At 43.6% G+C, this 14,067-nt stretch overlaps 1 protein-coding gene across 1 annotated transcript in view; it reads right to left on the reverse strand.

Moving 5' to 3' along the window:
• Positions 1-14,067, reverse strand: part of LOC140188175 (beta-1,4-galactosyltransferase 2-like) — a 58,059-nt gene that overhangs the window by 1,902 nt on the left and 42,090 nt on the right. Inside the window, exons 5-6 of the mRNA XM_072244182.1 lie at positions 9,223-9,345; positions 2,609-2,713 (exon numbers count right to left, since the gene is read on the reverse strand). Coding sequence (XP_072100283.1) covers positions 2,609-2,713; positions 9,223-9,345 — 228 coding nt within the window. The remainder of the gene's footprint in view (positions 1-2,608; positions 2,714-9,222; positions 9,346-14,067) is intronic.

Raw genomic sequence — 14,067 nt, forward strand, 5'->3', positions numbered from 1 at the left:
GCTCTGTACATTGTTAACCTGGTGCCCCGAATTGAAAAATCCTGAAACATTACTTTTTCCCCAGTCTCTTTCACATCCGTCCTATTATTCCTCAAACCTCATTTCCCAATCTGGTATTTAGTTTCATTGTACTTTTGTTCGGTAATTTTTCTTAACCCAACTCATTGCTTCATAATACAAAGAGTAGTAGGTAGCATTCAGCAAGATCACTACAGGAATGATTTATTTTTAATTTAAAAAAAAATTGAGATCCAGTGTGGGACAGGCCCTTCCAGCCCCTTGAGCTACACCGCCCAGCAACACCCGATTTAACCCCGGCCTAATCACAGGACAATTTACAATGGCCAATTAACCTACCAACCGGTACTGTGGGAGGAAACCGGAGCACCCGGAGGAAACCCACGCGGTCATGGGAGAAGGTACAAACTACTTACAGGCAGTGGAGGGAATTGAACCTGTATCGCTGGTACTGTGAAACATTGTGCTAACCACTACACCAACATGCTGCCCTATCATGGCAAATCCTCTATTCAATTTTCGAATCCATTCCCCAGATTGCTTGCTTGCCTTAATTGTCTTTAAGCTTATTGGTTCGCATTTTCAAAATGCACAACATTTGAGCACTCACATCTCTCTCAGGGTGGGGGATGGGGTGTTGTAGAGAATCATTCTCAACATTCAGGAAGATTTTCTTTTAAACCTCTATTCTAAATGGATGACCCCTCATCTCCTTGTTCTGGACTACAATAAAAAGGGAAAACAGCCTTTCAGCATCTGCCTCATCAATTCAGTACTATCAATGGTTCGGGGTGGGGGGGGGTTGCCATCTTCCTCTCCTTCCCCCACTACGTAAAGGGACTTTGTATCCCCAACACCAGCTCAATCAGCGTGTTCCTTTCTGCCAAGTAGCAGCTTGAGATACTAAGATACAACTACTGTATGTTAATCCATTTAGCCAAAAGATTATTGTAACCGAGCTGCTGAGTGTTTAATTTCCTAGTGGATCAGTGGACAGAACCCAGCAAGTCTCTTTTGTTCAAGAGAGTAGCAAATAGAATATGCTAAAGTTCCCATCCTGCTGTACTTTAAGATTCCCCCCCCCCCCAACATGGTGCGCAGATAACACATAAGAACATAAATTCCCTCGACTACAATAACCTCTTTCTCCATATTAGATTGTGGCATGCGGCCAAGTGGTTAGGGCGTTGGTCTAGTGATCTGAAGGTTGTGGGTTCGAGCCTTGGCCGAGGCAGCGTGTGTGTCCTTGAGCAAGGCACTTAACCACATAATGCTCCAGTCTACCCAGCTGAGAATGGGTACCGGCAAAAATGCTGGGGGTTAACCTCGTAACCTCGCGATAGACTGGCATCCTATCTGGGGGGGGGGGGAGGAGGGGAGTCTTGTACTCTCAGTCTGCCTCACGCCATGGAAACCAGCATAAACACTGGCCTGATGGGCCACAAGGCTTGTGACAGGCTTTAGTCTTAATTCATATTAGATTGGCTTGAGAACTTTCAGATGAGGAATATCTATAAGAGTATTAGAAATGAATTTCAGCTACTGAGGTAGTCTGGAGAAGCTGGGATTACTGCTCTTGCAGCAAAGAAAGTTGAGAGGAAACTTAACAAAAATGCACCACGTCATGACTGACCCAGCTAGAAGGAATAAATAGTTCTCTCTCATCATGAATCAAAGAATAGGTATCCAATTAAAAATGCTGGACAAAATTCAAGGGGGATGCCAGGAAAAGCTTTATTTTTTTAAAAAAGAAAAAATTTACCATCTGGAATTCACTGCCTGCAAAAATGATGAAAACATAATTAGCATTTAAGAGGGAATACAGTAGACTAGACAGGCCAGCTGGTGGCATAGTGGCATCAGCGAGAGGTCCCGAGTTCGAATCTGGCCAGCTCCCTTGCACGCTCTCCATCCATGCCTGAGTTGAGTGTTGAGCTAACAAACTGGGTTGCGTGTCAACCTCGTTAAAAAAAAAATAAAAATCCTGGAGAGGGATGGGTTTCGCCAGGTTTCAGATGCCCAAGACATGCCGTACGATGAGCACATCAAAAAGAAAAGCAAGTCATGATGGCACTCCAACAACTCCACCAGGAGTTAAGGGCGCGCGCACACACACACACACACACACACACACACACTAGACATGTCAATAGCATGCTGATTCTCCATCTCAACCCAACCACTATTTTCTTTGATTTCCTCCCATAAAAGAGCACAAGAAATGGGAGGGAGACTTGTGGCCCCTTTATCCCTTTTCTGGTGTTCAGTTAGAACATGGCAAATATGATCTGTTCTCAGCTCCATTGTTTTAGCTGTTCCTCAAAACCCTCCACCTCCCAATAAAGAAAATGCAAGCCTATTTCTGCCTTAAATGTGCTCAGTAACTCCCTCCACAGCTTTCTGTGGCAGAGAAATTTAATGATTTGGTAACCCTCTGGGAAGAGAAATAACTCATTAACCTGTTATTTCCAAGTCACAAGTCCTAATAACCACACAATTTGAACGATCCCTTTATAAGCAAGATAATATTTGATATTTGATATAATTTTATTTTAATACCGCCGTTCAAAAATGACAGCCACTGACTCACTTTTTCTCATTGACCTCGTTTCCTTTGTCTCTTTCATGTCGTATCATTTTGGTTCTTGCAATGTTGCTGTCAGGCCGGTCAACAGTCATGCCATTCAGTTTCACTCTGTGATTTAGAACAAAGTCATTTCCTTAATGGAAGGTTTGATAAGCACAACTTACAATCTTGTTTTACTAAGAACATTAATTGTTCCTGGAATGTTTTGTAATTATCAAACAAGATCTCTTACCAAACAACACACGGAGAAAGAGAGGCAACCTTTAAAAGGAGTAAGAGCAGTCGAAAGGTTCAGGGAAGGAATGCAAAAAAGAGAGTGAACAGCAATGTATTCAAACACAAGTATGAACTAACAAAGGATATAATAAAAAGTGACTAAAAAAGTTCCCAAATAGTTTTGACTTTTCACGGCAAGTCCTAAAAATAGAGGAACATGAGGAGCCTAGGAGACAGTGGGAGAGAAATGGAAAACATGGATAACCAAACAGCTGAAGGTACAAATGCCACTATTAGGTAAAGGAAGATTACAGTTAAGTTCATAATGTACCTAATGAACTGGCCACTGAGTGTATGTTCAAGGTCTTCTGCTGCTGTAGCCCATCCACTTCAAAGTTTGATATGGTGGGCATTCAGAGATGCTCCTCTGCACACCACTGTTGTAAGATCTGGTTGCTTATGTTACTGCGACCTTCCTGTCAGCTTGAACTAGTCTGGCCATTCTCCTTTGACCTCTCTCATTAACAAGGCCTTTTTGCACACAGAACTGCCGCTCACTGGATGTTTTTTATTTTACGCACCATTTTCTGTAAACTCTAGAGACTGTTGTGCATGAAGAATCACAGGAGGTCAGCGGTTTCTGAGTTACTCAAGCCATTCTGTCTAGCACCAACAAACATACCACAGTCAAAGTCACTTAGATCACATTTCTTCCATGTTTGGTCTCAACATCAAAATGAACCTCTTGACCATGTCTGCATGCTTTTATGCACTAAGCTGCTGGCACATGATTGGCTGATTAGATATTTGCATTAATGAGGTGTATTTAATAAAATGGCCTCTGTGTGTAGAGATTGAAGTGGAGATGGCAGTGAGGATGAAAGTGTGGAGCAAGGCAATACGAAAGAGGAGAAGCAAGGCTATTGGGTATTGGGGAGAAAGTGAGAGAATGGAGGTTGGGAAGGATGGCATTGAGCTGAGATGGGGAATGGTGCAATGGGCATGAGATATGGGAGCTGGGGTTGAGTGAGTCTGGACAGCATTGGGAGTCAGAGAGGGTCAGGAGTGAGACTGTTAGAGGGGCTGGGTTTGAATGAAATGGACAGCGAGGGAGTGACAGATACGAGGTGACTGGGAATGGGCAAAAGAACAAGGCTGGGATGGGGGAAGTGAGAAACAGCAGCGGGGGAATTGTACAAGGCGGGGGTTCAGAACAGGCAATAGAGAGGTGGATGTTGGGGGGGACATGGAGAAGAATGAGAAAGCAGCTAGGGTTGTGAGCTGGAGGTGGAGTGTGGGTACAGAAGACTGGTGACAGATGACTGATGAGTTGGGGAACAAAGAAGGTGAAAAGTGGAAAAAAAAAAGAGCAGATTCCTCAGTGAGCTTTTCTGATGAAAATGATTCCGCCACAAGCCTCAACATTACCTATAACAAATACAGTAAATTCTCGTTGTTTCTGCATTTGTTCACTGCTGTATCCATTCCCAGGTTTTGAAGGTGATGTTCCCAGCAAGGGATAGGTAGGAACTACCGGCCACAGGGTGTGGCCCCAGGGGTGCTTTTGGCACACCCAGCAGGGACCAGCTCAGCACATTGCTGGGCTTCTGTGCCCACACCCACCTCATAGTGGTTCAACGCCTCACAGGAATTCCTTCAAACACCCTACCACTCGTTCTAAGCCCAGAAACTGTTTTCCCTCTCGGCTGACAGCTATTTAATTAATATTCTGATTCTTGATGTTGCCCTCTCTCATCCCCCTGCCCAACAGATGTCTTTGCTTTCCCAGAAATCACAGGCTTTCAAAACCAAAACTTCTACTGGACTGCCCTCATCCTTCACTTATTAGACCCTCTAAAACTAACATCGAGTCGTCCAACCTCCCAAATCACACATCCAGTGCAATTAAAACTCCTGCTATGGATGCTACCAATCTTACTGGATTGCTGTCCATCGTTTCCCTAATCCAATGGACTACTTTCCTGCCACTGGAATCGGGACCCTGCTGCGTTAGTCACTAAATCCTGTCATCTGCCCTGCATAGACGGTGTGTTTACTGTGTCACTGTGTTTATCTCAAACACTGGGTCTAAAAAGCAGGAACACTTTATTCATAGAGATAAACAAGTTTCTTGAACTTATAGAAACAAAGAGATTCTTGAAATCTTGAGCCACATGCACACATGAAGTGCTGGAGGAACTCAGCAAGTCAGGCAGCATCTCAGCTGGGGATAAACAGTCAACATTTTGGGCTGAGACCCTTCAGCATGATGAGACCACACTCAGGTTAAAGGAGCAACCTCCAGGGTAGCCTCCAACCTGATGGCATGAACATCGATTTCTGTATCTTCTGGTAATTTCCCCCCCTCTCTTTTTCCATTCCCCATTCAGGTTCCTCTCTCACCCCTTCACCTGCCCATCATCTCCTCTGGTGCCAGCTCTCCTTCCCTTTCTTCCATGGTTCATTGTCCTCTTACTGTCAGATTTCTCCTTGTTCAGCCCTTCACCTCCCATCTTTTTAGTTCTCCCTTTCCTCACCCTACCTATCCTCCCCCTCAACTGGTTTCACTTATCACTTGCCACATTGTACTCCTTCCCCTCACCCTACCTTCTTATTCTGGCTTCTGTTCCCTCCCTTTCCAGGCCCGATGAAGGGTCTCAAGCCCAAAATGTGTACTGTTTATTCCCCTCCATAGATGCCCAACCTGACTTGCTTTCCTCCAGCACTGTGTGTGTGTGTGTGTGTGTGTGTGTGTGTGTGTGTGTGTGTGTGTAATTCAATGTAATTCACAATTTTAAAAAATCTGGTTTAAGACAGTCTTAACAGTTCTTAAATGGGAATAAAAATTCTTTGTTCTACTATGCAATAAGTTCCTCTTTTTCTCACCACTAATGAAGGACGATCTCACTGAAGTATATTTAGAATAATTCTGAGATTCCATTGATACTTCAAAAGCACACAAAATCTAAGAATGGATAATTCTGCATTCATGGATTTTTCAGTTGAGATGACAGCCAAACTGTCTGGCCCCTTAGCAGGATGGAAATGATCCAATGACACTAATTTGGAGAGTAGCAAGAGAGTTCACCCTCCAGCTGATAGTCAATCATCATTTAATACTGCTAAAAATTACCATCTGTTCCATATGACATTGTGGGAGCTTGTTTTGGATAAGTTGCCTAGCCTGTTTCCCAAAGCACAGGCAACCACAAGTCAGGAGAACATCACAGGATGTAAGACACCAAGGCTACGTTCACACTACGCTGGATAATTTTGAAAACAAAGCTTTTTTCTCTTCGTTTTGACTCTCTGTCCACACTAAAACGGCGTTTTCATCCCCCGAAAACAGAGATTTTCAGAAACAGTCTCCAGAGTGAATAGATCTGAAAATACCTAATATCCGTTGCAGTGTAACCAGAGCTTTTTAAAACCGCTGTCATGATGTGCTGGAAAAAATGGCGGCAGCCCGGCATTTCATTGTTTTCTTCTTCCTCTTCTTATTATTATTACTACTTTATTGTTGCTAAATAATTGATACTAGAGCGTACAATCATCACAGCGATATTTGATTCTGCGCTTCGCAGAACCTAACAATTTCAGAACAGACGGCGAGACTGAAGCCAGAAGAGTTAGAAATGTACTCACCAAATACTTTGACCCATAGCTTACTAAATAAATAAGTATACTCACTTTGCCCTGTTTTCTGTCCTTGCTTGTATGAAGGTGCTTTACCTATTTAAGCAAGTACTTCTCTGACAATAGATGTGTAACAGCCTAATGGAACATTGTATAGAAATAGAAGATAACACTGATGCAGACATGTTTTATACCTTTAACAAGGTGCTTTATTAATGCAGCAGAGTTAGTCAGATTTTCAATGTTCGTCATCAGCCGGGTCATACTGTCCGTGAACTCCCTGTCGGTTGCCTCCATACGCTCCAGTATTTGTTTTGTTTCAGTTTTAAGTCCTCCTGTGCGAGAACCAAGAGCAATTCCTTTTAAGTTTTTCTACTCTGTAACTGGACAAATGTGCACTAAGTATACCTTTTCCTCTTCACTTGTCTTCTGTTTGTCCTGCGCTTGCCCAGTACAGGAGATCCGCCCAAATATCTGTGTTAGTGTGGACAGAGATATTTTGAAAAACGCTTAGTGTGTACGCCTGTCGTTTTTACTTGAAACCGGCGTTCTCAAAATTATCTGGCGTAGTGTGGACATAGCCCAAGTCAAAGCAAAAAGGTTGTGAAAAGCATTCTTTTCAACTTCTTCTTTAAAGTTTCATGGTATACAATCTGTTTTAAATGTACTTTCATAAGTTTATCCTAAAGCAACATTGCAACCTGCTCATGCAAATATGCTGCGTAAACAATCTCGTGATAATGAGGAGCTAATCAGTATTAATAAACGCCGTTTGAGGAATAAATATTAGCTGGACAAGGGACTGTGGCTTTGCATTTCTTCTAGTAGTCTCAGGCTACGTCCACACTACACCTGATAATTTCGAAAACGCCGGTTTCGAGTAAAAACGACAGGCGTCCAAACTAAGCGTTTTTCAAAATATCTCTGTCCACATTAGACGGATATTTGGGCGAATCTCCTCCTACTGGGTCTTGCGCGGGCCACACAGAAAATAAGCGAAGATGAAACGGTATACTTGGTGCGCGTTTGTCCAGTTACAGAGTAGAAAAACTTAAAAGGAATTGCTCTTGGCTCTCGCACAGTAGGACTTAAAACTAAAACAAAAACAAATACTGGAGCGTATGGAGGCAACTGGCAGGGAGTTCACGGACAGTATGACCCGGCTGACGACGAACATTGAAAAACTGACCAACTCTGTTGCATTAATAAAGCACCTTGTTAAATGTATAAATCATGTCTGCATCAGTGTTATCTTGTATTTCCATACAATGTTACATTAGGCTGTGACACATCTATTGTCAGAGAAGTACTTGCATGAATAGGTAAACTGCCTTTGTTCTTGGTTCTTGATCCTCCAAAATATTCCGCATGGAATTTAAACTGTAGGTGGCGGAGGGTGTTTTCTGTCCTTACCTTCATACAAGCAAGGACAGAAAACAGGGCAAAGTGAGTATACTTATTTATTCAGTAAGCTATGGGTCGAAGTATTTGGTGAGTACATTTCTAACTCTTCTGGCTTCAGTCTTGTTGCTGTCTGTTCTGAAATTGTTAGGTTCTGCGAAGCGCAGAATCAAATATCGCTGTGATGATTGTACGCTTTAGTATCAATTGTTTGGCGACAATAAAGTAATAATAATAATAATAATAAGAAGAAGAAAACAATGAAATGCCGCGCTGTCACCATTTGTTCTGGCACGTCATGACAACGGTTTTAAAAAGCTCTGGTTACCCTGTACACACTGCAACGGATATTAGGCATTTTCAGATTTATTCACTCTGGAGACTGTTTCTGAAAATCTCCATTTTCGGGGGATGAAAACACCATTTTAGTGTGGACAGAGGGTCAAAACGAAGAGAAAAAGCCTCGTTTTCAAAATTATCCGGCGTAGTGTGGACGCAGCCTCACCAGCCTTCTATGCCTTTCTGGAAGAATTGAGATTCGCATTTCATGCAAAAGGCAGAAACACAACTTGTGCTTCATGCATGCCCCGAGGCGTCTGTGAATTTACTAACCCCACGCTCATCTGATCCAATGATGAAGTGCAGCCCACTGAGAGGATGGAGCAATATCTTGGAGCTCCACACCATATGAAATGAGGCTAGGACCCGATCATTAAGGCTTTGCTGCGATGGATCATTGTGTGGCACTTCCCAAGAGCTGATGCAGTACCCCCACCTCCAGCCACTGCAGTGGTGCGGCACCCCTAGCACTACTGCTGCAGTGTTGCTAAGAGCGCTGCAGCACTGCAGTGGCTGGAGCGTGGGAGTACTGCATCTTTGCTGTGTCAGCTCTCAGGGAGTGCCACACAATGGCCATTGCAGCAAGGCCCGACCTACACCAAACGCCATCTGAATTTACATAATACACTCACATATCACATAAAATATTATTATATTATCTGGAGGCTCACTCAGCAGCCTCTGCGATGGTCCTGGTGGCTCTTTTCTTTACAGCCCCACCCCCCCATAACACTAAGGAGAAAGTTGGTTCTCCAAAACGAGCAGCCAGCAAATCCTCTGCACCCCACCCCTATTGGCTCAAAACACATCGAGAGAAGCTTCCTGGTCTTTAAAGTCAGTGCTCAAGTTCAAGGTTTATGATTGCTGCAAAGGTTTTTGACTAAACTTAAATTTCATCAGTCTAAAGTTTAACACATGGAAAAAATGATTAGAAGATATTACCCAAAGCAAGAGTACACAGAAGACCACTGAGCAGACAGTGTCCTGTTCCTATATTTAACTATGGACACCTGCTTCATTCTTACCTCATGAATGTGTCGTCATCTTCAGTTCCCCAGCCCCAATAATTATTGGAGAAACCATTTATCTTCAAATACTGCTCCTTGGTAAAAGCTACAATCCCTCCGAAATAGCCAGTATATGGTAACCTGCATTGAGGAGGAGGAGGGAGAGGAAAAAATGAATGTTCGATGGCAAATGGTGTAAAACCGCCAGAGAAACAGGAACAAATCTAGTCTAAGCACACCCAAATCCACCTGGATATTGAAATATCTTTCATAAATGAGTAGACTGAGCAGTGAAAGATTAAACAGGAAGTCCTTGGCTCTTCCATTCTCTCCCTTACTCCAACAAAATTCAGCAATAATTTTCAAAGTCACCAGCTTTACATCTCCAATGATGGCCATGCCATTAGCAGCCTGTTCTGGATTTTGACCCCAAACCTCTTCACCCTTTCCCAGATGCTCCAAAACGACACAACTCTTTGTCCAGCTTTTGGTAGCCTGACTTTATCCTTACATACTCTCAGTGGTCACTTTCCTAGCTACACCTGCTTGTTAATGCAAATATCTAAGCAGTCAATCATGTGGCAGCCACTCAATGCATAAAGGCATGCACACGTGGTCAAGAAGTTCATTGCTGTTCAGACCACACATTAGAATGGGGAAGAAATGTGATGCAAGTGATTTTGACTGTGGAATGATTGTTGGTGCCATTCAGGGTGATTTAAGCATCTCAGAAACTGCTGATCTCCTGGGATTTTCACACACAAGAGTGTCTCGAGTTTACAGAGAATGGTGTGAAAAACAAACAAAAAAAAATCCAGTGAGCGGCAGTTCTGTCGGCAAAAATGCCTCGTTAATGAGAGAAGTCGGTGGAGAATGGCCAGACCAGTTGAAGCTGACAGGAACGGGGCAGCAACTCACAGTGGTGTCTGAAAAGAGGATGCTGTCTAAGTTGCATGCCATCTTGGTCAATGTCTCCCATCCACTGCATAATGTACTGGGTGGGCACAAGAGTACATTCAGCCAGAGACTCATTCCACCGAGATGCAGCACAGAGCATCATAGGAAGTCATTCCTGCCTGTGGCCATCAAACTTTACAACTCCTCCCTTGGAGGGTCAGACACCCTGAGCCAATAGGCTGGTCCTGGACTTCTTTCATAATTTACTGGCATAATTTACATATTACTATTTAACTATTTATGGTTCTATTACTATTTCTTATTTATGGTGCAATTGTAACGAAAACCAATTTCCCCCAGGATCAATAAAGTATGACTATGACTATAATGGTTAATGGTTAATAACTCACAGAATGGCCAGACTAGTTGAAGCTGACAGGAACGAGGCAGCAACTCATATAACCACGTGTTACAACAGTGGTGTGGAGAAGAGCATCTCTGAACACACAACACATCGATCCCTGAAATGGATGGGCTACAGCAGCAGTGGATCATGAACACCAGTGGCCACTTTATTAGTTACATGAGGTACCTAATAAAGTGGCCACTGAGTGTAGGTTAGTGTCATTGAATTGACTTTATTACTTACATCTTTCATATACATGAGTAAAAATCTTCACGTTATGTCTCCATCTAAATGTGCAATTTATAGTAATTTATAATAAACAGTATGTACAACAATATAACATAGAAATACACCCATATCAGCGTGAGTTAATCCGTCTGATGGTCTAGTGGAAGAAACTGTCCCAGAGCCTGTTGGTCCTGGTTTTTATGCTGAGGTACCATTTCCCAGATGGTAGCAGCTGTAACAGTTTGTGGTTGGAGTGACTCGGGTGCCCAATGATCCTTCGGGCCTTTTTACACACCTGTCTTTGTAAATATTCTGAATAGTGGGAAGTTCACAACTACAGATGTCCGCACCACTCTCTGCAGGGTCCTGAGATTAAGGGAGGCACAGTTCCCATACCAGGCCGTGATGCAGCCAGTCAGGATGCTCTCAGTTGTGCCCCTGTAGAAAGTTCTTAGGATTTGGAAGCCCATACCAAATTTCTTCAGCTGTCTGAGGTGAAAGAGGCGCTGTTGTGCCTTTTTCACCACAGCCCCAGTATGTACAGACCATATGAGATCCTCGGTGATGTGTATGCTGAGGAACTCAAAGCTGTTCACCCTCTCAACCCCAGATCCATTGATGTCAATAGGGCTTAGCCTGTCTCCATTCCTCTTGTAGTCCACAACCAACTCCTTTATGCTGCTATAACTATTATTGGGAATTTGAGGGGATTTGGTGTATCAACAAATACACTCAAAAACTTCTATGGTTGTACTGTGGAGAGCATTCTGACAGGCTGCATCACTGTCTGGTATGGAGGAGCTACTGCACAGGACCAAAAGAAGCTGCAGAAGGTTGTAAATCTAGTCGGCTCCATCTTGGGCACTAGCCTGAAGAGTGCCCGGGACGTCTTTGGGGAGCGGTGTCTCAGAAAGGCAGCGTCCATTATTAAGGACCTCCAGCACCCAGGGCATGCCCTTTTCTCACTGTTACCATCAGGTAGGAGGTACAGAAGCCTGAAGGCACACACTCAGCAATTCAGGAACAGCTTCTTCCCTTCTGCCATCCAATTCCTCAATGGACATTGAATCCTTGGACACTACCTCACTTTTTTTTAATATACAGTATTTCTGTTTTTCAAAGTCTATTCAATATACGTAATTGATTTACTTGTTTATTTATTATTTTTATTTTTTTCTCTCTGCTATATTATGTATTGCATTGAACTGCTGCTGCTAAGTTAACAAATTTCACGTCACATGCCGGTGATAATAAACCGGATTCTGATGCTGTGTAAAACACAAATGGCATAAAGAGGAAGGGCCAAGGAAACCAGCCTTTAAGGTAGTTGATTGCCAAGACTGTTTGGAATAGACTGATAATATTTGGAAGGGAAAAAGCTGCTTTAACTGAATACACAAATCTGTACAGAAACATACAGCAAAATCATGATATTATACAACAGGATGAAAGGTTATTGATAAAAACACATGTATTAATTTAGCTCCACTTCAGTGTAAATATCAGAAATTCTGACAAGGTTCTTCAGGGCTGTTTCTGAACACCTCTCTATTCGGCGTCTGTGCAGCAGCTTAACATACTACCCACACCCTGGTGGCTGTGCCCTCCTATAGTAGACACATTGCTTGTTTCAATGAACCGCAATTCCGCACTGGTGGGAGCTTTTGCTCCTAGCAGATTCAACAAAGCTGATTAGTTCGGAGGGAGGAGAAGATGGTGACGCGACGCAGCGCGCGCGACCATTCCGAATGATATCGATATGTGTTAACTAGGGGGCCGTGCACAATCCTGATTTGATGGAGACAGCCGTGAGAAGCACGGAGGAACACCTGGAGAACTTCTGAAATGCCCGCTTTGCTGCCGCTGCTACTGTGTGATCGAGAATCTCCAGAGGGGAAGGCCCCAAATCTTTGGCTTTGCCTATTGCCTGTTGCCAGGGCTGGGGTCGAAACGCTCGGCAGAGATGGTGTTCGGTGTCGGAGAGCTGGTCGGAGGCTCGGAGTTTTCGGACGGACTCGGAGTCGGACTGTGGTCAGATGCTTCCAGGATGCTGCATCGGCAAGTTGGCGGCACTGGAGGTTCACCGTCTGCGTGAGATGATGGGACTTTCGAGAGACTTCGAGGCTTTTACCATGACCATGGTCTGTTCTTATCAAATTACGGTATTGCTTTGCACTGTTGTAACTATATGTTATAATTATGTGGTTTTTGTCAGTTTTTAAGATGGTTTTTCATGTGTTTCTGTGATATCATTCTGGAAAAACATTGTATCATTTCTTAACGCATGCATTACTAAATGACAATAAAAGAGGACTGCGTGTCCTCATAATCTGATCTAATCGAAGACCTGAATGAAAATGCGGGTGGGTGGGTTAGTAAAGTTTTGCAGATGATACCAAGATTGGTGGAGATGTGGATGGTGTGGAAGACTGGCAAGGAGTACAATCCGCTACAGATTAGTTCCAGATAATGGGCAGAGAAATGGCAGATGGAGTTTAACCCAGACAAATGTGAGGTGTTGCACCACGGAAGGCAAATGCAAGGAGACAGTACACAGTTAAGAGCAAGATCCTTAATAGTGGCTACACACGCCGATAGGGTGGTTAAGACAGCTTATGTAATGCTTGCTTTAATTAGTCGAGGCACTGAGTTCAAAAGTCAAGAGGTTATGTTGCAACTTTATGAAACTCTGGTTAGGCCACATCTGGAGTATTGCACACAGTTCACCCCCAGCACAGGAAGGACACTGAGGCCTTGAGGAGGGTGCAGAAGAGGTTTTCCAGGATCTTCCTGGTTTAGAGGGCACGTGCTATCACAAGAGGCTGGACAGACCTGGGCTGTTTTCTCTGGAGCGATGGAGGCTGAGGGGAGGTCTGATAGAGGTTTATAAGATTAGGAGAGGCGTAGATAGAGTAGACAGGGAGAAATGTCTAATACCAGATGGCATGCATTGAAGGTGAGAGGGGGTAGGTTCAAAGGGAATCTGAGGGGCAAGTTCTTTTACTCAGAGTGGTAAATACTGGGCATGTGCTGCCTGGTACCATGGTAGAGGCCAATACATTAGAGGCTTTTAAGAGATGTTTAGATAGGCACATGAATACAGGGAAGATGGAGAGATATGGGCATGGTGTAGGTAGGAGAGATTAGTTTTTTTGGGGGGGGGGGTTTGATTCACTTTTTAGCTAGTTTGGCGCAACATTGCAGGGCCTGTTCATGTCCTGTACTGGTCTAGGTTTATGTCTAACTAGACATGGGTCTAACTAGGCCTGGGTCTAACTAGGCTGGGGAGGTAGAAAACAATTAAAACTGACAGGTGGGAGAATAAGGATAAC

This window comes from Mobula birostris, chromosome 26, assembly GCF_030028105.1.
Source record: "Mobula birostris isolate sMobBir1 chromosome 26, sMobBir1.hap1, whole genome shotgun sequence".
Classification (NCBI taxonomy): domain Eukaryota; kingdom Metazoa; phylum Chordata; class Chondrichthyes; order Myliobatiformes; family Myliobatidae; genus Mobula; species Mobula birostris.